This window comes from Rhincodon typus, chromosome 21, assembly GCF_021869965.1.
Source record: "Rhincodon typus isolate 14 chromosome 21, sRhiTyp1.1, whole genome shotgun sequence".
NCBI classification, from domain to species: Eukaryota; Metazoa; Chordata; class Chondrichthyes; order Orectolobiformes; family Rhincodontidae; genus Rhincodon; species Rhincodon typus.
In genome coordinates this window covers 39,800,869-39,826,025 of record NC_063352.1, presented here as the reverse complement: position 1 = coordinate 39,826,025, position 25,157 = coordinate 39,800,869, and the positions used below count along the sequence as shown (strand labels likewise).

The 25,157-nt window shown below is 39.9% G+C and overlaps 1 protein-coding gene across 1 annotated transcript in view; it reads left to right on the top strand.

Moving 5' to 3' along the window:
• The window catches only part of radil (Ras association and DIL domains), a 116,181-nt gene that overhangs the window by 61,424 nt on the left and 29,600 nt on the right, over window positions 1-25,157 (top strand). Inside the window, exons 10-11 of the mRNA XM_048609742.1 lie at window positions 10,070-10,182; window positions 13,093-13,330. Of these exons, the coding sequence (XP_048465699.1) occupies window positions 10,070-10,182; window positions 13,093-13,330 (351 nt within the window). The remainder of the gene's footprint in view (window positions 1-10,069; window positions 10,183-13,092; window positions 13,331-25,157) is intronic.

The window sequence follows — 25,157 nt, the reverse complement described above, 5'->3', positions numbered from 1 at the left end:
CACTTGCTGATTTAGCTATAGTGATATTTTCATTTCTTGCTGGCAGGTGTTCAGCATCTCCTCATTGTTTAGAGGGTTATCAAAATTAGTTGTTATATTCTTGGCTGCTGATATTCACGCAGCTGCCCTGTTAATTTTTGCAACACTTATTGGGAATTTTAGGCTGTAATTTCAAAACAGAACACACCACTTTTTTTCTGAAACTTGATCATGATGGACTTCTTATAGGACAATACTCTTTTTTTTTCTTTAATTAAAACAAAGGACATTCGCAGTTATTCTTAATAGTGTGTTCATTAAGTCACAGGAATGTGAGTCTTCAAAACTTTGTTTCATTCACTAACCATTCATTATGAGGAAAGTCAAATATTCTCCAGTTCTTCATTGAAGAGAACACAAATGAGCAATTGGACTTGTGCCTGAAGTGGGTGCTAGGCATTACTTTGAATTGAAATGTCAAGCTGCTGGCACTGACTAGAGCTGTTGGTCTGTGACACGGATAATATAGGTAGGTCCTGTCCTTATAATGCCTTCAGATAAAGGAGCAGAATTAGGCTATTTGACCCATCGAGTCTGCTCTACCTTTCAATCATGGCTGATATGTTTCTCAAACCCATTTTCCAGCATCCTGCCTGTAACCTTTGATCCCCTTACAAATCAAGAAAACTATCTTTGTCTTAAATGCACTCAATGACTTGGCACACACAGCCCTCTATGGCAATAAGTTCCACAAATCAACCACTCTCTGGCTGAAGCAATTCCTCCTCACCTCCGTTCTAAAGGATCGCCTCTTCACTCTGAGTCTGTGCCCTTGGATCCTAGTCTCTCCTACTGGCAGAAACATCTTGTCCGTGTGCACTCTATCTAGGCCTCTCGGTATTCTGTAAGTTTCAATGAAATTCCACCCCTACCTCCCCCAATCCTTCTAAACTCCATAAACTAAATTTCTAAACCCACAGTCCTGATCCACTGCACTCCCGCCTCATATCACAAGCCCTTCAACTCTAGGATCTTACTTGTAAATCTCCTCTGGACCCCCTCCAAGGCTAGCTTACTTCGATATTTAGCCCAAAACCGCTCATAATATTCCAAATACGGTCTGACCAGAGCCTTCCAGAGTGTCGGCAGTACATTCCTGCTGATGTATTCTAGCCCTCTTGGAATGAATGCTATTGCTTTCCCAACTGCGAACTGAACCTGCATGTTAACCTTAAGAGAATCCTGAACTAGGAATCCTGAGTCCCTTTGTGCTTCAGATTTCTGAAGCCTTTCCCTATTTAGAAAATAGTCTATGCCCATATTCTTACTATCAAAGTGCATAAGCTCATATTTCCCCACATTGTATTCCATCTACCCACTCACCTAGCCTGTCCAAGTCCTTCTGTAGCCTTCCTACTTCCTTGAAAATACCTGGCCCTCCATATATCATTGTGTCATTCTCAAACTTAGCAATAATGCCCTTAGTTCCTTTGTTGGTGTGGTTAGGTGTTTAGCATGGGAGGAAAAGCAAGCTGGAAGCTAGTGGTGTGATGTGATGTGTGAGCACAAGGAATTAGCTATCAGCAGTAATGCAATGAACCAGGAGCACTCCTCCTGGTTCACATTCCAATAAGGAGGAAAGAAATTTGAAGCTTTCTAAATGTCTTAAAAGCTTAGTTGTTTGACCTGGAGTCAAATACCATTGCATTAGGTAATTAGCTATGCTGATAACAATTTCAGCTGGATTATTAATGTATCGCCAATAATTTTTTGCATATTTGCTAATGTATTCTTGTGCACTGGGACATACTTTCAGGTTAGGAAAGATAAATTATCTGTTTTTTGCATGAAAATTCATTCACCATTATTCAGCTCATTGGTTTGATTTGCTCAAGTCTATTTTGATGATAAATCTCTTGTATGGTAGTCAAACAGTTTGGTACAATTGGCATTTGTTTTTGCTATTATTAAAGGCATTCTTGTTCGATGATGAGCATTAACATTAGATGGCCCAATGCAATTGTCTATCTCCACTCCAAATGCTATTTCCATTCATCGATGCTTCTGATTTTTATTGCCGGTTTTAAATCTAGCTATTAATTTTGAGATTTAATCATCTCTAAAAGCTTCACAGATTTAATATCAATTAGCTAGTGAATAGCCAAGTAAGTTATATAACCTGAGCCATCTCCAACTAAAGAAAAAAACCACTTGCCTTTATATAATGCCGTTCATGTCCTTGAGATGCTTCAAAGCACTTCAGTGCAAATCAGCTTAATTCCGCAGAATTTTTTTTAGGTTTTAACATATAACCCGCAGCTTTTAGAATTGTCCAGACATTGCATTAAGACTGAAATGAGCAAGAATTTCTTCTCTTGGAGGGTTGAGAGTCTTTGACTCTCTGTGACAAGGAGTTCTGTTGTGCATGTTTAAAGCTGAGGGAGATTCTTGATCAATTGGGGAATCAAGCGTTGTGGGTATCTTTCTATGGATGTTGGGAGCAGACCATTTGTCTTTTTATGCCAAGAGAGACAATGTGGCAAAAAAAAATTGGTATGTACATAGTGCCTTTCATGAGCGCTGGATGTCCCAAATGCCTTAACACTAATTAAGCACTCCTTTGAAGTATTGTCGTTGTTAGAGGAAACATGCATTCATCCTGCAGACAGCACAATTACACAACAATGAAATATGGCCAGATAATCTGTTTGTAATGTTGGCTGATGGATAAGTATTGACCAGGACAGGAGAGGATGGAAAACTTGCGTTACTTCAAAATAGTTTCCTGTGTCCTATTGCATTATGTAAGATTGCAGATGGGCCCTCAGTGTAACATCTCAAGTGAAAGGTAGCATCTCCAACAATAAGGCATTTCCTCCGTCTTGCATTGGAATGTCATCTTAAATTTTGTGTGCCAACGTCTGCGGGGATCCTTGAAGCTATGTTCTCTCTAATGTCACCAGCTGCTGCATGGACTTCCAAGGTTAGTGCATGGCTGCAGGTGGAGAAACCAGAGATGAATGTGTCTGCACAGTATGGGCATGTGTATCAGAGTGCATGGGCTGCAGAGCAGTGGCCGCACAGCTCAGAGCAAGCGTGACTTGAACCCACAATCATCTGATTCATGACAGTGTTACCAAGTACTGTCAAAAGGATGTCTACATAAAGATGATATAATAAAAGCAGCCTATTTTACAGAAGAAAATTAAACTTCGGTATTTTGAAAACAATCTTCCCAAACTGTAGAAACATCATCAGGAAACTTACGCCAGGGAGAAAAATTGACAAAATCGTGACTAGAGTTTATTGTCTAAGTTGTTTGGAAATGTGCAGAATTTGTTCATAGCAAGTAATCCTGATCTCTTGCTTAAAATAAGTGATATGACCGTTCACAAATTTTATCAGCCTTGCAAACCTGCCTACTTTAGTGTGGCTCAAAGGAAATTAAAGTTACTGACTGTGGTCTGGAAGCATAACATAAGACTGGGGTAGCCATTAGTAACAAATGAATTGGAATGATACTAATCCCTCGAGATAATTGAAGCCTTTTTTGTTTTCAGAGCTCTTTCCAAAAAGAGGAGGAAGAAAACGTTCATGTCGATAGCTTCATCACAGCCTAAAATATTTGTACAATACATAGCACACATTAATGTCACCTTGGATTAATTCCTGACCAGCAAGTATCATGTTCTATAACCATCGAAATTACTTAGAATAACCAGCTGCAGGTATCCAGTAATTTCACTGGAAAAGTATTTGTTACATTTAATTTTGATTTCTGATGTGCTTTTATACCTGAACTTCAAATCCAACTGCATGCACAATATCGAAATTAATTAGTGTCTCCTAAAAATTGGCAGATTTGGAGTTGATTCATTAATGTTAAAAAGTTGGCAGTGGTGTACTTAGATCAACTTTGATCACAATTTTGTGGAATTAATTTAATCTTATGAATATGGTACAATTCAAGCTTCTCCAAGTAGCTATAAACATGTTAATGCTTCAAGATCTAAATGCATTATACCATACTGAGATATACAGCTCAGGAAATTTTATTTCTGGTCTGCGTTGACTTGGCTCCTGTCAGTCAGGATCATGTTACAAGTGTTACTGTTAGCTTCACATTCCATGATCTAAGAGGAAGTGTATTTGCAAGAAACCAGTTGAAGATTGTTGGTCATCCTTTGAGAAGCCCATCTGTCTTGCCAGGTATGGACAACGTTAGAAGCACATTGTCATATGGATGTCGGAAAAAGAGTGCAAAGGCCATATTCTGAAGTTGTAGAACTAAATATAGAGCTCTAGGGCTGTAAAGTGCCAGCAGAAAAGAAGTGTTGTTCCTTCAGCTTTGTATTGAGCTTCGTTGGCACACAGTAACAGGCCAAGGGCAGAAATATTAGATGGTAACTGGAAGGTTGGGTCCAATTCTATGAGCTAGTTCTGAGGAATGGGCACCGGACCCAATATGTTAACTCTTTGTTTTTTCCTTCACAGGTGCTGCCAGACCTGCTGAGCTTTTCCAGCAACTTTTGTTTTTGTGTCTATGAACTGGGTGTAGGTGCTCCACAAAACTGTCATCCAGTCTGCATTTGGTCTTGTCAATGAAAGGAGATTGCTTTGTGAGGAGTGAATACAGCAGTCTGAGTCTGTACTCCAGCTGAGCTTCTGCTGTAGAATTGAGACCTTGTACAGCTTATGTCTCTGCTTCATTGAAAGCTGAGGCATCAGCCACTCTCACTGCATGATGGCTTGATTCAAAAGTGCTGTCAATGAGTTGTTTATTTCTTTCACACTGTAAAAGATGGACTTCTGTTCTCCTTGTCAATGACAACCGTGGTTAGACTGTCAATACAACAAGCATTTTTGTGTGTGTGCCTATTAGTTCTCGCTACTTCCATAACTCCCTGTTCCCGTTCCCTTAATAGTATATGTTTGGAACATCTACAACCCCTCTGTGGGAACATGACCTGTTTTCCTATTTTCACATCTGACCTAATCTCGAGGTTGGTTGGCTCGCCGAGCTGGTTTGTTGTTCCGCAGACGTTTCATTTCCGTGCTTGGTAACATCCTCAGTGCAGCCTCTGATGAAGCGTCAGTATGTTTCCCCGCCTGGTTTTTAAACTCTGGGGTCCATTGCGATGGATTGCCTCACTTCGGGTTTCCTCCGTAGTGGAATGTATATGGGGTCGAGTTCAATGTGTTTATTAATAGCATGCTTCGTGGAGTGCCATGCTTCCAGGAATTCTCGTGCTTGTCTCTGCCTAGCCTGTCCCAGGATCTTGGTGTTGTCCCAGTCGAAGTCGTGGTTCTCCTTGTCTATGTGGATTGAGATGAGTGAGTATTGGTCGTGTCTTTTTGTAGTCAGTTGGTGTTCATGTACTCTTGTTGTTAGTTTCCTTCCTGTTTGTCCGATGTAGTGCTTCTCGCAGTCTCTGCAGGGGATCTCGTAGATGACATTGGTCCTGTCCATGGCAGGGAGTGGGTATTTAATTCGGGTGAGCACTTGTCGTAGGGTTTTTGTGCCACTCTGATGCCCAGCGGTCGTAGAAGTCTTGTGGTGAGTCCTACAGGAACAGCATCAGAAAGATTCTACACGCCCCGACACACTCATCACACTACCCTACATCAGGAACACGTCAGAACTCACCATCAGACTTCTATGACCACTGGGCATCAGAGTGGCGCACAAGCCCACATCAACCCTATGACAAGTGTACACCAACTGGCTACAAAAAGACACGACCAATACTCGCTCATCTCAATCCACATAGACAAGGAGAACCACGACTTCGACTGAGACAACAGCAAGATCCTGGGACAGGCTAGGCAGAGACATGCACGAGAATTCCTGGAAGCATGGCACTCCACGAAGCATGCTATTAATAAACACATTGAACTCGACCCCATACACGTTCCACTACGGAGGAAACCCGGAAGTGAGGCAATCCATCGCAATGGACCCCAGAGTTTAAAAACCAGGCGGGAAAACACACTGATGCTTCATCAGAGGCTGCACTGAGGATGTTACCAAGCACAGTAACGAAACGTCTGCAGAGCAACAAATCAGCTCGGCGAGCCAACCAACCTCAACACCCACAACTCGAGCTACAGATCTACTCCAAAACCTTAGTGACCTAATCTCTCCAGCATTGCAATAGAGAATCTAGGAGCTTTCTGACTGATCTGCTCTATCCATGCTCTAATTTCTTCTCGGAGATCCTATCACAAACAGTTTCACCAGCTGTTGCAGACTAAATACCTCTTTAGGAATCGCAGACCTGCTGTAACTCATGCTGCCCATGCAAGCACCTGGATCTTTAACATAGCATGCACCCAGTCAGCTGCTTGTTTATCACTGAGCTGCCAGTCACAGTCATAGGCAGCAGAAAATTTATGTGTTCCCTGCATCACTTTGCCTGGACACGGGGTATTCTATTTAGCAACTCGGAGACCGTATGGACTAGCAGCTACAGCCAATAAATGTGGACCTGGAAAAGCACAGCCAGTCAGACAGCATCTGAGGAGCAGGAAAGTCCACGTTTCAGGCCGAAACCCTTTGACAGGATGAAGTCCTGAGTCTTGACAAAGGGTTTTAGTTCAAAACATTGACTTTCCTGCTCCTCAGATGCTGACTGACTGGCTGTGCTTTTCCAGCTCCACACTTATTCTATTTAACAATCCCTGTGACCACTATACAACCTTGGTCCTTATCCAACTTTTAGCCCAACTATTGGAAAATGTATTTCACATATTGAATCATGACTGGATTAGGGTAATGTTTTCAACCATTTGAACAGATTTATTGTCATAAATGTAAATAGTGGGGCGTGAGTTCAGTGTGTGGAAAATTAGAAAATCAAAGGTAAAGGAAAAGGTAGGATTGCAGGTTAGTGATGGGGTTGAATGTTACCAGAAAATAAAGAGAACAGAATGTTTAAATGTCATATTGTATCAAGGAATGATAAAAGTGCTTGGAAATTTGATAATAGAACAAACTTAAAGGCTTTGTAACATAATGCATGAAGCATTTGGAATAAGGTAGTTAAACTAATGGCAAAAATTGAGGTAAATATATATGATCACATAGCTGCTAAGGAATCTTGGTTACAAGCAGTTCAAGAGTGAGAAACATGGGTTAGAAACAACTATATTTAATTTAAATAAAGGTAATTGCAATGAAATGAGGATAGAATTAGCTGAAGTGAACTGGGCGGATAGATTTGATAAAATGTGGAGCTGGTGGAGCACAGCAGGTCAGACAGTATCAGAGGAGCAGGAAAGTCAATGTTTCGGGTTCAAATCCTTCTTCAGCACTCACCGAAATGTCAACTTTCCTGCTCCTCTGATACTGTCTGAGCTGCTGTGCTCCTCCAGCTCCACATTTTATCAAATCTATCCCCCAAGTTCACTTTAGCTAATTCTATCCTCCTTTCATTGAATTCCCTTTCTTGAAATTGAATACAATTGTTTCTGACCCACGTTTCTCACTCTTGAACTGAACATTAAATTCTACCATGTCATGATCACTACTTCCTAGAGGATCTTTTACTCGTAGGTCATTTATTAAAACTGCCTCATTATCCATTATCAGATAGCCTGCTCCCAGGTTGCCTCCATGACTTATTGCTCTAGGAAGCTATCCCTAATGTACTCTCTGAATTTGTTGATATAGCTACCCTTTCTTATTTCATTAGCCCAATCTACATGAAGATTAATGTCACCCATAATTATCACTTTCTTCTTTTTAATCGCTCCTATTATTTGTTGATTTATAGCCTTCCCACAGAGTGGCCACACATACTCCTATCAATGTCTTCTTTCTCTTGCTCTTTTTTTTTTATCTCCACCCAATTGGACCCGATATCTTCCAAGTCTAGATTATCTCTCAACTGTCCTCATTTCATTTCTTATTAACAGTGCTACTCTACCACCTTTCCAACCCTCCTGTCTCGTCAAAAGGTCAAATATCCTTGAAAATTAAGTTCCCAGGAATGACAGTAAGCAAACAGGGCAGACATTTAAGGAGGTAATTCTTGACTTAGCAAAAATACATCCCAGTAAGGAAGAAAGATTCTGAGAGTGGGATAAACCAACCATGGCTAACCCAGGATGTTGAGGAGAGTAATAAGTTGAAAGAAAAAGCATACAATGAGGCCAAAGTTAGCAATAGCCCCAAAGATAGGGATAAGTTCAGAATCGAGCAAAGAATTAAAAAAAGCTAATAAGGACAGAGAAAATAAAATACAAGGGCAAACTAGTAAGAAATATAAAAATTGACGATAAGAGCTTCTTTAAATATACAAAGTGGAAGAGAAAGGTCAAAGTGGGCATGGGCCCTTTAGAAAATTAATCTGGGGAGAAGGTTTTGGGAAACAAGGAAATGGCAAAGGAGTTGAACTGATATTTTGCATCAGTCCTTATGTTGGAAGATACTTTGAACATTGTTAATAATAAAGAATGGGGGGAGGAATTAAGCACCATCACCATCACTAAAGTAGTATTAGACAAATCAATGGGGCTAAAGGCAACGAAGTCCCCTGGCTCTGATAGCTTACATCCTAGGATCTGAAAAGAGGTAGCTACAGAGATGGTGGATGTATTGGCAATAACTTTCCAAAAATCAATGGATTCTGGAGAAGTACCAGAGGATTGGAAAACTGCCAATGTGACACTCCTATTCAAAAAGGGATGAAGGCAAAAAGCAGGTAACATCTATTGTTGAAAGAATATTTGAATCAAATATTAAGTAATAAAAATTTGGAAAATCATAATCTAATCAAGCAGAATCAGCATGGTTTTATGAAAGGGAAATCGTGTCTGACTAATTTATAAGAATTTATTGAAGGGTGCATAGAGGGGAGTGTTGTATTTTGAACTTTGAAGAGGTGTTCGACAAGCTCCCTTTCAAAAGGCTAAGTCAGAAGATAAATGTCCACGGTGTTGGAGGTAGAATATTGATGTGGGAGAGAATTGGCTAATGGGCAGGAAACAGTGAGTGGGGATAAGGGGTTCTTTTTCGGGTTGGTGACCTGTGACCAGTGGGGTTCAACAGGGCTCAGTGCTGGGATCAAAACAGTGCAGCATGTAATCAGGAAGGCTAATGGAATGTTGGCCCTTATTTCAAGAGGTTTGGAGTACAAGGGAAGGAAGGTCTTATTTCAACAATACAAGACCACACCTTGAGTACTATGAGCAGTTTTTGTCGTCTTAATTAAGGAAAGAGATCATTTCATTGGAGACAGTTCAGAGGGTGTTCACTAGGATAGTCCCTGGTATGGAGGATATGTTTTATGAACAAAGGTTAAACAGGTTGGAATTCTACTCGTGGAGTTCAGAGGTGATCTCATTGAAACATATAGTATTCTTAAGGGTCTTGACGGGATAAATGCTGAAAGGATGTTTCCTCTCACGGGGAAAAATCTAGGACCAGAGGGCATAGTCTCAGTATAAATGGATGCCAATTTAAGTTCAATACGAGGAGGAATTTCTTCTGAGGGTTGAGAGTCTTTGGAACTCATTGCCACAGAGAGCTGTGGGGCAGAGTCATTGTGTATGTTTAAGCTGAGATAGATAGATTCTTGATCTGCAGGGGAATCAAGGTTATGGAGAAAAGGCAGGAAAGTGGATGTGAGGATTGTCAGATCAGCCATGATCCTATTGAATGGTGGAGCAGGCTCAAGGGGCCGAATGGCCTATTCCTGTTCTTCCTATTTATGGTCTTATGCAAAAGCATAAGAACTCCCATTATATTTTAGAAACTTGAAGAGGATGGAATCATACTTTTTGATAGAGAATAGAAATAAGGGGGGTTCAGATTTTTAAAAAAGTTTAAAAAAATTAAGGACAAATTGAAAAATTCCTATCTGGAAGCTTGTATCTGAACTGTTAAGTCTTTTGGCAGCTAACAAAATTGCAAATAGCTCAGGTTTTCAGAAGAGAACATTCCACCTTACAGGGCTTTCAATATTCTGATTCCTAAAATTTCACATGAACAGAGGAAAGCATATTTTAACTTTGAAAAGACAGACATGGGAAGATAAAGTTGAACATTTCCAATGAGTCTTAACTAAAACTCTTTTTCTTCTTTTAGCTTCCAAAGAATCATTACTTTCATCCACAATTTCAGTCAATGAAGAGGTAATGACCATTCTGGAAGAAGTGATCATGCATACATTCCAGCAATGTGTATATTACATCACTAAGGTTTGTTCAGATTATACTTGAACCATTGTCGACAGATAGGTAGATATATAGAATGTAATGCTGTCAAAATATGCATTAAATCTTTTAAAAAGCAGATCAGTACTTTGAGACTAAATTCTTTTTGAACTAATCAGCTAAAAACTATTGTAATCAGCAAGGAAATTTATGACACATCACTCTGGTAAATATCTATAAATAAAATGTGGCCATTACAAAATACTAGTACTCCAATTCACAATATTATGACTTTGGAATAAATGATCTGGAACCCATAGTTTAGAAATTGGCAATATTAGGTAAATGTTTAGCAGGTTCTTTTTGGTTATTCTATTATTCTGCATTTTCAGTAGGTTGACACCTGATCTAAAATGAGTGGTTCATCAACAAACATAAAAGCAAAATATTCCTGATGCTGAAGATCAGAATTAAAAACAAAATGCTGGAGAGACTCAGCAGGAATTCAAAAGAGTTATTGGACTCAAAACATTAAGACCTGAGTTTCTGCAGCCTTTTCTGTTTTTTGGTTTTGGTTCATTCTGCTAATGTCTCATCTGAAATTCTGGGAAATAACTTGACTACTATTTTGGTGAAAATGTGAAAAGAAGTGCTCAATGAAACTTGTATTGTATTAGAAATGTCCATTTGAAAGCAAGTTTTAGAATGGAATTTTGCTCCTAATTGCTAATTATCACAATTTTGAATTTGTCTGGAAGTGCTACTTCAGATGCCTGTAGCTTAACCACTCAAGTGCTAATGACATACAATTGTCAAAGACAGCAGCACATTTTCAGGGTGACTCAGTGAGGGAGCACATGCAGGAAGACCTAATGGAGGAGAGATGGCCTCTATCCTCAGGGAAAAGCAGTCCACATCACCTTCCTACCTCTTTTTACTATAGCAGCTGGTGTTGCTCTGCCTGGCCTCGCCTCCATTTCCCATTCTGCCTGTTGACCAAAGGGGACCCAATTTAAGTTGTCAATATGCCATTTTCATACCTGCTGCAGTACTCCAGCAAGGCTCAATGTAAGGTGGAGGAACAACACCTACCTCTACACCTCTAGGTCCTGCTTTGCACTGGCTATTCTCAACACAGCCAACACATTTTTAACCATTCTTTACCAACCTATTTGGGTTTGGGGGACAGCACTCTTTTCATTCAGCAAACATTACTACACAATACCAGTGCTTCACCCATGCAATATTTCAAAATTTTTGACTGAAAATTTAAGAGGAAAATCAAAGTAAGTTGATTCACAAACATTTAAGAGCTAGTATCTCATCAGAGGAAAATGAAGGTTGTTTCATCCTGAGCACAAGCAGAACTGATGTGATAGAAGCCAAAGTCAATGACTTATTTGCCTGTATTTCTAGTTGATGTGCAATTACAATACAAATGTAATGGAAAGAATTAACATCAGAAAATTAGCAAATTACACTTGAAACTCTATTCTCATGTCAGCGTGAAGTTACATATTTTTTCTGAAGTAACTTACAAACTGAAATATCACAAATAGCAGTGGGATTAATTTTCCTTTGTCCATAATTATTTTAGTTTAATATTCTAAATGACAAAATCGCAAATTGTATAACCTCTGCTGCTGTTCTCCTATGCTCACAGTCCTCAGGTCAATATCTGTGTTGTACCAGCTAGTGAATGAAGAAGAAAAAAAAATTGGCTTAGAAGAAAATTAAGAGGCAAACAAATTATAACAAAGAAAACCCATCTCCTCAAATGTTGCAAATCTACTGGGTATTACTTCAAACATTTCGAAGAAAAACTAGTTTAAAAGACCATCCTTGCCACTGCATTAATTTTCAGCAGTAGTGTTTTACCAAACATCTGTCAGTGAATGTAATATGCTTGGTTTAAATGGTAAAGTACATTACCCTCCTAAGTGTGTATTTATAGTGGCTCACTGAGGTTGGGACAGATACTGCTGTCAAAATGATAACACCCCATCTCAATTATTACTTTAAATCTTTGCATCTGTTCTTATTACAGGACGCAACTTTAATAACATTTTACTTTCAAACTTAGAAGTTTAAATGTTTGAAATGACTCTAAATGAACACACTCCTTAATCCTGAATAGACACAGAATGAGTTATATATTTATTCAGCTTAATATATGACTATAAGTTGTTAAAAAAAAATGTTTACTTAGGGCACATATATCACATTCTGTAAATAATTTTAGCAAGAATGAGTTGCTCAGTGCTTTATTTTACCCAAATTAACCCATGTCATTACAAGTTCATTTAAACTTTTATTCATACCCTTGTGGTTATGTACATTCCAGACAAAAACAATCTATTGGTACAACTAAATAATCAGTTTAGAAAGTCATAAATATTTAACTGACAATGAAATTGCCTTGCAAATTCCCTTAAGGGGTAACTGTGCAACAGAAACAACACGTTCCTACTTTTTATTAAGTTAGGTGAATTAGCCAGGTTACAACCAGCTGCAGTGCTTTTGGCCAGCAAGACCAGGTTGAACAGGCATCATTTTGCTATCCAGAAGTTTCACCAAAAGGTCCATGGCTATGGACTCAGTTTTGATTCCTTCTGTCACTTGAATAGCGTAAGACTCGTTCATTAAATACATGGTGTGATAAAAGCCTCATATCATGATTGTTAAAAAAGCTAAAAGGGAAGCATGTTTGGAAAAGTACGTGCCAGAAGAAATAATTGAGGGATACATTAAAAATGAGGTACAGATTGTGAATTGTTGAAATGTTAATCTTATATGTGACTGTAACCTAACCAGAACAGATACAAGGGTACTCATTAGTGCTGTTAACTATAAAATGGACATGAGTACAATGTTTGAATATTACTTGTCTTTGTTTAAAAAGTAGACAGGCATGGATTAAATTTTTAAAAGTTATCATTATTCTTTGTTTTACAGTCTCTCTATGTTACGCTTCCTGCCTTCTTGGATTGTAATCCCTTCCAGATTGAGAGTGGATATTCCTGGATGAATTTTTCTCCTCTCCCAGAACCGATTTGCAACATCATGCAAATATACCAGACAACACTGGACCTCCTCCACCAGTATGAGGTGCACCCTGAAATTGCAGCACAGATGTTTGCTTACCTTTTTTTCTTCTCCAATGCCTCCCTCTTCAATCAGCTCATGGATAAAGGTAACTTTAGAAATGTATAAAGACACTTACATGTGACTATACATAAGATTTCACAGCATGAAAACAGACTATTTTGCCCAACTACTGTTTTATTTTGCTGTTTATGATCCAATGAGTCTTCCACCCCCCCCATATTCTAATAAGAGCAAAATATCCTTCTGTTCCTTTCTCCACACGTATTCAAGGCGGCATAATATTACATCTATGCTATTCACTTCTACTGCACCATGTGGCAGGAGCTTCGAGACTCTCCACTTCAAATAAGAAGTTTCTTTTGAATTCTTACCAGTGATTTATGAGTGACTGTCTCATTATGGCCCTTACTTTTTGTCACCCATACAAATGGAAACATCTTGATGTCTACCGTATGAAACCTTTTCTGTTCAGTCATGATTCTAATAGATTAATTATCTTTTTAGAATCTAATTTGTTTAATCTTTCCTGATAGTAATTTTGCTGAATTATTTGAGAGGGCCAGGACTATTTCTAAAGGATAGAATAAGGTTTCTCTTGTGAAGTGAAAGATTTAATGTGGCAGGCTGTCTTTCATAATGCTGATGTCTGCAAATTATCTAAAGACTGTACCTGTTGGGATTAATAAAGCAATGTAATTCTAGCTGTACTACCTGAATGTGGAATGTATATCATTCTGGATACAATCTTCACAATCTCTCCTGTCTTAGATTTTCTGTAGCAATAGATGTATCATGAACTACAGCTTCCAGTACCCCACAGAGAGAAAATGTGGATAGTTCATAAAAAGACTAATGTTTACTATCTTGAGAGAGAGAATCAGTGGGGAACCATCAGAGGATTATTGCTGTTCACTTTTCAGATGAAAAGTGTCCATGTGTGAACCTTGCAAAAAAAAAAAATCAGAATTTTATAGCATTAGTGAGGATGATGCCCCTGGGATACCTTCTCAACAGGCATCATTTTTAATTGGTCTTGCAGACTGAGAGTGCAGTAAATGGGGGGGAAAAAATGTGGTCATAAAAATCACACCACCCAATATTACCACTGCAGCAGAATATCTTCTACAGCTTTATGTCCATATTATCTCTCTGAAACAGAATTTAGCAAATTTGCACAACAATCGAATTGTGCCGAAAAGGTTTGGAGGCATCATATTAGTGTCTATCAAAGTTTCTGAATACATTTTGAATGTATAACTAAAATTATAGCCAAAGAAGAGTTTCGTTAGACTCATCAGTTTCCATTAAATTATTTAATTACAGAATGATGTTAAGGTAATGGAAAATCTGCTGTGTAAATAACAGCACAAAATGAACAATATCAGTGGTTACAAGCAAGCAAGACAACAGCTGATCACAACATTGCAGTTGCATTGTGAAAAAGAAGCACCAAGATTTAAACCATTTTCAATGAAACATGAATTGTTAGCGGAGTTAGTTTGGTATTGAATTCAGCACTTGTAGGATTCAAAGTCCTTCCATGATGCTCATTAGGTCTGCTCAGGTAGTATTGGACTTGCATTCAGAAAACCTTTGAGTCATAGAGTCATGGAGTAATGCAGCAAGGAAACAGACTCTTCAGTCCAACCCGTCCACACTGACCAGATATCCGAAACTGATCTAGTCCCATTTGCTATCATTTGGGCCATATCCCAGTTAAACCCTTCCTATTCATACACCCATCCAGATGCCTTTTAAATGTTGTAATTGTATCTGCCTCCACCACACTTCTGGCAGCTCGTTCCATACATACACCGCCCGCAAGTAAAAAGGTTGCCCTTCCCTTTTAAATTTTGCCCCTCTCAACGTTAAACCTATGCCCTCTAGTTTTGGACTTCCCTATCCTGGAGAAAAGATCTTAGCTATTCACCCTATTCATGCACCTCATGATTTTATAAACCTCTATAGAGTCACTCCTCAGCCTCTGACAGTCCATCCTATTCAGCTTCTCCCTATACTTCAAACCCTCCCGTCTTGGCAACATCCTTATGAATCTTCTCTGAACCCTTTTCAAGTTTAACAACATCTTTCCTGTAAATGGGCACCAGAATCGAACGCAGTATTCAAAAAAGTGGCCTTACCAATGTCTTGTACAGCCACAACATGATGTGCCAGCACCTATACTCAATACACTGGCCAATGAAGGCAAGCATACCAAATGCCTTTCTCACCACCTTGTCTACTTGCAACTCCACTTTCTAGGAACTATGCGCCTACATCCCAAGGCCCTACCATTAACTGTATAAGTCCTGCCCTGATTTGCCTTGCATAAGTGCAGCACCTCGCATTTATCTAAATTAAACTGCATCTTCTCAGCCCACTGGCCTAACTGATCAAGATCCCATTGTGCTCTGAGAACCTTCTTCACTGTCCACTACACCACCTATTTTGGTGTCATCTGCAAATTTACTAACCATACCTCCTACATCCAAATCATTTATATAAATGTCGAAAAGCAGTGGACCCAGCACTGATGCTTGCAGCAAACCTCTGGCCACAGGCCTCCAGTCCAAATAACAATCCTTTACCACCACCCTCTGTCTTATACCTTCAAGCCAATTTTGTATCCAATTGGCCAGCACCCCCGAATCCATATGCTCTAACCTTGCTAGCGGAACCTTGTTGCACGCCTTTCTGAAGTTTGTATAGACAATGTCTACCACTCTGCCTTCATCAATCTTCTTTATCACCTCTTTAAAAAAACTCGATCAAGTTACTGAGACACAATTTCCTGTGCACAAAGCAATGGTTTAAATTCCAGCAAAGTATGAGCAGCCAGCAAGTGGGTGAAACAATAGAGCACTAACCTCCATGTTTTTACCATTCTTCTGGTTATTCAGTAATGGAAGTGTCAGTCCCACAGCCTTATTGTCATTTCATGTCAAATGGAGGCCCATTATGGGCAATATGAATTGGATGTGCTGTCAGTGGTCATGGTTTCTCACCACGAGTATGTGAGGGGAGAATTACCCCTCAGGGAACTATCTATGGTCTCGCTCCATAACCTGACTTCCCATATCTAAGCCACTGCGCAGTGATTTTTGGAATCCAATTGTCAGCTCTCCTCCAGGGACGGTATATGAAAGGAATATGGGGTAAGGGAGTTAAACTGAACTAAGCATGGCTTGAATGATTGTTAAAAATTATAATTCAGAATGCTTATTTTAATTTTCTTATTTTCTCATCATGATTTATAAATTACATGTTAATGTTTTGACTGTTTTCTCCTACTTTTTCTAATTATAGTGAATGACCACAAACTTTTACTATTCCATTGGGAGTAGTATATTGATGGTCTTCTGTATAACTCTTAACAGGGATACATTGAATGTAGCTTAAAACTGCAATGGAAACTGGATTTCTTGGATTCAGTTCAATTTGGAGTTGAAACCTTGGTTTCGCAAGAAGTAGTGATTACTTTTAGTAAGGATTTCCTACTGGATTTTTTTTTTTTTTTTTAAATGAAGGTTAACAGTCCTACAAAGTTTTTACCCGGACTGGAAAGCATGATTTTTGAAAGGAAAAACTTGCTAAAATTGTGAATGTTTTGGCCACAATCTTCAAATCTTCTTTGGAAATTGAGTTGGTTCCAAAAGATAGTAGGATTGTATATATTACAACCTTCTTCAAAAATGAGGGGAGAGGTAAATCCAGAAACTAAATGGCAGTTCGAGACTGGTAGTGAAAACACTTTTAAAGACAATGATCCAAATCAAAATTAATGGGTAATGGGAAAAACGTGAACAAATAAATAAAAGTCTGAATTAATTTACTAAAGGAAAATTGTGTTTGTTTGACTGCTTTGGTAAAATATCAGAGAGAGTTGATGAGAGTAGTGGTGTATATATGCACTTGTTTTGCAATTGACCATAAAATAAACAGATGTTCTACAGTGGTTGGTATTCGGATCATTGCTCTCTGATATACAGGCATAATTTAAAAATTAGCAGAACTTGGAAATGTAATTAAACAATGAGAATAGTAATGGACGTCAGGAGGGCAGACATACTATGAAATCAGAAGACACATGGCAGATTACATTTTCACGGGGCATGAAGTGATATATTTTGATAAAAAGAATGAGGAAAGGCAATGTGAACTACTTTATAGTGTTTTCGGGAACAAAGTTATCTGGGATATAGGAATGCAAATCTTTGAAGTGTCAGGACAAGTTGACAGTTCAGTTAAAAAGACATGTCAGATCCTTCTCTTTATTTTAAGAGGAATGGAGCCCTAAGCAAGGAAATCGTGTCAAACATTATAAAACACTGATTCGGGCTCTGCTGGAATATTGTATTCCAATTCTTGTCGCCACCCTTTTGAAAGGATGTCAAAGCTTCGAAGGTACAGAACAGATTAATTAATTACTGAGTTTGAGGGACTTAAGTTATGTTGAGAGAGGAGAGAAGCTGAGGTTGTTTTCCTTAGAGAAATGAAAGTGAAAAGGAGATTTTATAGAAATTCAAATAATGAATGGTATTGATAAGTGTAAATAAGGTCACATTTTCTTTCATGGCTGAAGACTTGGTAACTGGAGGATACAGACCATCACAAATCACAGATTTAAGGTAACTGACCAAATAAAAGTGATAGCGTGGGATTTCTTTTCTATACAGCGAGCTATTGTGATCTAGAATGCACTACCTAAAGAATAATGGAAGCTGATTTAGGAACATTTCAAAAAAAGTGAGTTGAAGGGGAAAAACTGCTGCGGGCTGTGCTTGGCAGTGAGATTAATTGTATGCCTTTAGCAAAGACCCCACACTGGCACAGTGGGTTGAATGCCTCCTACAGCATTGCATCATTCAGTGGTTCTCCGTTTGTCTACAGATTCTATATGTGTTGACAGCTTCAGGAGTATCATTAGTTTAATAAAATGGCTCTTAGTAAAATATTAATTTGGCAATCATTAAATATTCATGTGGGATCCCTTTGTCTTGCGAAACAATCAGCCATAATTTGGTTAATCCAGTCATTATTTTATGAGCAAAAGGATTTAATAATTCCTACAGAAACAAATTGAAACAGTTGCCAAATACAGTCTTCAAAATGACAAATTGAAAGTAACTTTTACATTGGCAAGAATGGTTATTTCAGGGCCCAAATCAGAACTGGAGTTTGTAATGTAAGTTGACAAACCAATGAGTAGGGAGGGACACCTGGATTATCCTGTTGTTCTCATGGACAGGATATTAAAGTAGATACCATCTACCTTTTCAATATTGAAGATCATATAGCAGAAATTTCTGAAGAAGGGTCTAGGCCCGAAACGTCAGCTTTCTAGCTCCTCTGCTTGGCCTGCTGTGTTCATCCAGCTCTATACCTTGTTATCTCAGATTCTCCAGCATCTGCAGTTCCTACTATCTCTGGATATTCATCATATTGTTTATGAGACAATGCTGGTAAATAATGGCTCCCACAATATGAAGAACTTAGACAGCTCAGTCCCCTAAGGTGTTAGTATTATATAGATTTCTAACCGCTCAACTTTCTTTAGCATGTGCTTTGTACAAATCAAAAAGAAATGAATTCATATTTGTAACCCAACTGCCATGGGATTGAGATATAGTTCAGCGAAAGCCGTCTTTGTTACTTTAGTTTTCTTACTTTGAGAATTCTGCACTATAATCTGTGGGGAGAATTTTAGTGGTTTAGTAGTGATTTTGCAGGTGGGGAAAGCCTGTAAAATTCCCAAGGCTACTCTCCCATTCATCTGTGCCTGACCTGTATTCAATTATATAGAAGACAGTTGAAGCCCAGTGCAGCCTGCCTGTCTTTGCCCCAGTTGGTGTCCCAGTTTTGATTTGATGCTAGGGAGGGGAGCTGCCCAGCAGGGGTCCTAGAGTAGGAAGGGAGAAGAAGAGTTTCCCTCATTTGGCACCACACCAAGAATGTTGCTTCCTCCCAACATGCCGTGCTCGCTCCCACACAATTGAAAAATATTGACCCTCTAACTTACATAAAGCTGTCAAGCAAGCACAGGCAGAGGAAGAATAAAACAAGTATCAGTGGATGCTGGAAATCTCAAACAAAAAAAAACTGAAATGGAGAAACTCAGCAGCTCTGGCAGCATCTTCAGAGAGAAAAACAGAGTTAACATTTTGTGAGGGGTCACTGGACCCCATGTTATGCAGACACAGGTAATAAGGAATGTATATAAATTTTGGCATTTATTGCTAAAGGGATCGAGTATAAAAGTGGGTAGTGTTGCTACAACTGTACAAGGTATTAGTGAGACCGTACAAGGTATTAGTGAGACCATACATGTGAAATTATGCAATTTTGATCCCCTTGAGGAAGATGTAGTTGTATTGGAGCCAGTTCAGAGGAGGTTCATTTGATTGATTCCAGAGATGAGGGGTTTGTCTTGTGAAGAGACATTGAGCGTTTTAGGTCTATACTCTGGAGTTTAGAAGAATGAGAGGGAGATACAATTGAGGTGTATTAGATGTTAAAGGAGTTTGACAAAGTACGCGTGCAAAGGAAATTTTCTCATATGGGGCAATCTACAATGAGAGGTCATAATTTTAGGGTAAGGGATAGCAGATTTAAAACAGTTGAAGAGAAATTACTTCTCTCAAAGGAACATGAATCTGTGGGATTCACTGCCTCAGTGTGCGGTGGATGCTGGAACTTGGAGTAAATTTGAGGAGGAGATGGACAGATGTTAATTAGTAATGGGCTCAAGGGTTATAGAGAACTGGCAGGAAAGTGGAGTTGAGGCCATGATGAGATTAGCCATGATCATTTCAAATGGTGTAGCAGGGTGAAGGGGCTAAATTGCTTACTCTTCCTTCTAGTTCTTGTGTTCGTGCTGTTTTTCTCTCAGATGCAGCCAGACTTGCTGAGTTTCTTTTTCAGCACTTTGTTTTTGTTACATGCAATAGAAGTCCCATTGAGGAAATCTTCAGTATACCTTGCACTTCTTAGTATTGTTCAAGACAATTAGGGATGGGCAAAAAATGCCTAGCAAGTGATGCCCGTATCTCAAGAATGAATAAGAAAAAAGCTGAAAGATCTCTATTGAAAAATCAGGTTATTACAAGGTAACAAAGCTGACAGCCACCCAAACCAGTATCTCCCTTCAAATTGTATAAACAGACCACTGAATCCATTAGCCATTCCCTGTGGAGATCTTACAGTGCACGCACAGTGTCCCTGCCTCTGAGCCAGAGGCTCCAGGTTTAAATCCCACTCCAGGTCTTGATTACTGAGGAACATTTATTCATAATGTGGCTGAACAGGTTGAATATGAAGCTGTAAATCCTTCTAACATATGCCAGTGGTGGGCAGATTAAGTGGAGTGATTCCTTATGGAAAGAAAATTGGATCCTCTAAGATCACTATTCATATATGTATGTAAAAGAATATGTTGCCATAGCAATATGGCTCCTTGTAGGGGAAGCTTGACACAGTTACCTCCCTCCTTTCCTTGCCTGTGGTGGAGATTATAGCATTGTAGGTCAGCCCTGATTTTCAAGCAGAAAATTGAAGAGGAGGATGAGAGGTTTTTAGCTCTGAATACTAATGATGGTGATGGTTCATCTTTGGGGTTGGGGTGTGTCGTGCAGGTAGAACCTAGTTCATGGCACCATGGGTGGCTAGCTGTACAGTGGAGCTTGCAGGGCCAGGAGTTAAGCCCAGTGCCCACACCCGTAATGCACACTGACAAAAATTGTTGTAAACTGGAACAGGGCTGGAAATCCTGGAATCTGGTCCTACCAGCCATTTTTAAAGATCTTCCGCCTTGTTCTAGTACAAGTGGAGGCATGAAAATCCAGGCCTTAGGAGCCTGGAGACTGCTTGCAGTGCCATCACTCCCAATAGTGCTGCTGGGACTAAAGGGCTGCCAACTAATCAGATTGACAGAGACAACAAGGTGCAGAGCTGGATGAACACAGCAGGCCAAGCAGCATCATAGGAGCAGAAAGGCTGACGTTTCGGGCCTAGACCCTAGATTGACGGGCAGCTCCTGAATGACAGACCCAAGTCTTATGCCCTGCCAATTAACACTCCTCGGAGCATTAAATCACAGTGGGGAAGCCAGCATGAGTCTGGATGTGATCCATATTGATTGTTCAGGTGACAGTTAGGCACAAAGAGAATGGCAGGGAAGTTGAATTTGAGGTTGTAGACTTGCTCGCCGAGCTGGTGCGTTTGGTTGCAGACATTTTGTCACCCTGCTAGGTAACATCGTCAGTGCGCCTCCGGTGAAGCATTGGTGTTTTGTCCCGCTTGTTATTTATATGCCTCGGTTTGCTGGGGTGATTGATATTACTTTCAGTTCTGTTTTTCAGTGGTTTGTATGTCGGGTCCAGTTCAATGTGTTAGTTGGTGGAGTTCTGGTTGGAATGCCAGGCCTCCAGGAACTTCCGGGCATGTCTCTATTTAGCTTGTACTATTATGGATGTGTTGTCCCAGTCGAATTCATATCCTCCTTTGTCAGTGTGTATTGAGACTGGTGAGAATTGGTCATGTCTGTGGTGGCTAGTTGGTGTTCGTGTATCCTTATTGTCAGTTTTCTTCCAGTTTGGCCTATGTAATGTTTTTCACAGTCCGTGCATGGTATTTTGTTTTATTGGTTGTGAGTATGGAATCCTTTATGTTCATCAGTAGCTGTCACAGGGTGGTTGTTGGTTTATGGGCTGTCTTGATACCTAGGGGTCTGAGTAGACTTGTGGTCATTTCTGATATGTCTCTGATGTATGGTAGAGTGACTAGTGTGTCTGGCCATGTTGTATCATCTTGTTGTAGTCTGTTGCGGATTGTGCTTTTTGGGTATCAATTCCTTTTAAAAACTCTGTATAAGTGCTCCTGTTCTGCTTTGTGCAATTCTGGATTGCTGGAGTGTGTTGTGGCCCATTTGAATAATGTCCTGAAGCAGCTCCATTTATGGGTTTTAGGGTGGTTGCTGGTGTCATTAATATCTGATCCGTATGTGTGGTCTTTCTGTATATGCTAGTCTGGAGTTCCCCGTTGTTCTTGCATTCTACCGTTATGTATAGGAGGGGCAGTCAGTTATTGTTCCCTTCTTTTGTGAATTTTATTCTGATGAGGATTTTATGTGTCGGTGGGTTCCTTCGAGTCTTGTGTGTTTGATAATCACAAAGGTGTCATCTACATAGCGGACCTAGACTTTCGGTTGTATAGTGGGGAGCGCTGTTCATTCTAACCTTTGCATTACCGTTTCTGCAATCAGTCCTGATATAGGGGATCCCATTGGTGTTCTGTTGATTTGTTTGAATGCATGGTCGTTGAAGGTGAAATGGGTTGTGAGGCACGGATCCAGCAGTTTCAGGGTGCTGTCCTTGTCGATGCTGTTGGTGTTGTGGGGTGCCTGCCTTCCTGATTTGTGCAGCAGTGTGGCAATTGTCTCTTTGCCTAGGTCGATGTTTATGGATGTAAAATAGTGCTGTTACGTCGAAGGATACGATTAATACATCGTCTTCTGTTCTGGTGCTCTTGATGTTGAGGAATTCTTGGGAGGAGTAGATGGAGTGGGTAGTGTTGTCAACTAAGTATTTCAGTTTCTGTTGCAGTTCTTTGGCTAGTCTATATGTTAGCGCACCTTGGGCATTGGGTCTATTGGCATCTGCCGGTATCTGCTAGTAATGCATTAGCTTTCTCGATGTATTGGTTCTGTTAAGGATTACTGTCATGTGTTCTATGTCAGCCGGCAAGATTACGATCTTTGTCTTGAATCTTTCCAGGGCTTGCTTCTCTTCTGTGTTGAATGTGTTCTACTCATCTTTTCTACTCAGAGTTGGGACTATGGTCTGTTGTAGTTCATTGTTCTTTAGTGTTGATTCCAGGAAGTCAGTCTTTTTGGCATCTCTGTAGTTATAATTCAGTCCGTGTACTAGGACGGTCTTCTCAGTATCTAAGTGGTCGGTCTGAGATGTTCCTGATTCATGTTTCTGTGTTGTCCGTGTCTTCGTTGTTGTGGGTGAGTTTGGATAGTTTTTCTTGTAGGGCTATTCTTTTGTTTATTCTGGTCTTTTGTTGTTGTATGGTGATGAGAAACATTACATAGGCCAAACTGGAAGAAAACTGACAATAAGGATACACAAACACGAACTAGCCATCCAGAGACACTGCCAATTCTCACTGGTCTCAATACACATGGACAAAGAAGGACACAAATTCGACTGGGACAATACATCCATGATAGCATGAGCCAAATAGAGACGTGCCAGGGAATTCCCGGAGGTCTGGCATTCCAACCAGAACTCCATCAACAAATACATTGAACTGGACCCAATATACAAACCACTGAAAAACGGAGCCGGAAGTAATGCCAACCACCCCAGCAAACCTAGAAATAACAAGCGGGACAGAACATCTAATGCTTCACCAGAGGTGCACTGACGATGTTACCTAGCAGGGGGACAAAACGTCTGCAACCAAACACGCTGGCTCGGCGAGCAAGTCTACAACCTCATCCACAACCCAAGCTACAAATCATCTCAAAAACTTTAAATTGAATTTGATTAATATCTTCTGCTTGAAGTGCATATACCTGCATAGATGCTGAAAACTGAAAGGTCTCTTTGTGTGATAGGAGATGCCTATGCATGACGGCATTTGTGTTGCATGTAATACATATGTTTAATAGGACAAACAGTTCTTTATAATCAGAATATATAATCTCCAAACCCAAATCCAAAAGAACACAACAGGAAATCAAATCATATTTTAAGGATAATGTTTTATATTTCCAGTAAAGACATTAGAGATCAGGTCACATCATCCTGTTCCATCTAAATGTCATATACTCTGTGGTCAAAAATTGCAGCGGCATCTGAACATTCAAATTTTGTGATTTTTGTGGACTCGCGCAGAATTCACAGGCAAAAAATTTCATCTGACTTCTATACTGTCAAAGTACACAAGTTGACCATGTAATGACAAATTGATGTAAATTATTCCATTTCCATTGGCACATATAAGAATATTTGGCTAACAAGTTTAGTAATGGATTGGTGAATTATGCATCATGCTGAAGAGTCAAGCCATTTGTTATAGTTCAACAAGCAAAATTTTCCCTGTCCGACAATATCGTACAAGTTGCCCTGTTCACTGCATGTTTGTAAATGTTCAAATCTAGAATGTCAAAATAAAATTCTGTGGGGAAGTGTGAAAGAAAAATGCTTTATTCAAGATCTGGCACATACAGGGCGGTACAATGGGTCAGTGGTTGGCACTGCTGCCTCACAGCACCAGGGACCTGGGTTTGATTCCAGCCTCGGGTGACTGTCTGTGTAGAGTTTGCATGTTCTCCCCGTGTCTGTGTGGGTTTCCTCCGGGTGCTCCGGTTTCCTCCCACAGTCCAGAGATGTGCAGGTTAGGTGGATTGGCCATACTAAATTGCCTATTGTGTCCAGGGATGTGTAGGTGAAGTGGATTAGCCATGGGAAAATGCAGGGTTACAGGGGTGTGGGTGGGATGCTCTTTGGAGGGTCGGTGTGGACTTGATGGGCCAAATGGCCTGCTTCCACACTGTAGGAATTCTATGAACCTATGAACAGCATGTGAAGATTCAAAAGGAGCAGAGACAAAGGCAGTGACCACATGGGCAGTGATTCAAACAGACAAGAAACTGACCTAGCAGTAACTTGCAGAGCTGCTGCCTTTGCTGTCTGGTTTCAAGTATCTCTGGACATCAGAGTTTATCTAAGAAAAATTAACAAATAGCGAAATTCACAGCTGAGCTTGCAAGAGCTCACAGCAGGGGAACAGCTAAGTGGCTTTTTTTTTTCTTCATTCACGGAATGAGGGCGTCGTTGGCTAGGCAGCATTTATTGCCTATCCCTAATTGCCCAGAGAGCAGTTAAGTGTCAACCACATTGCTG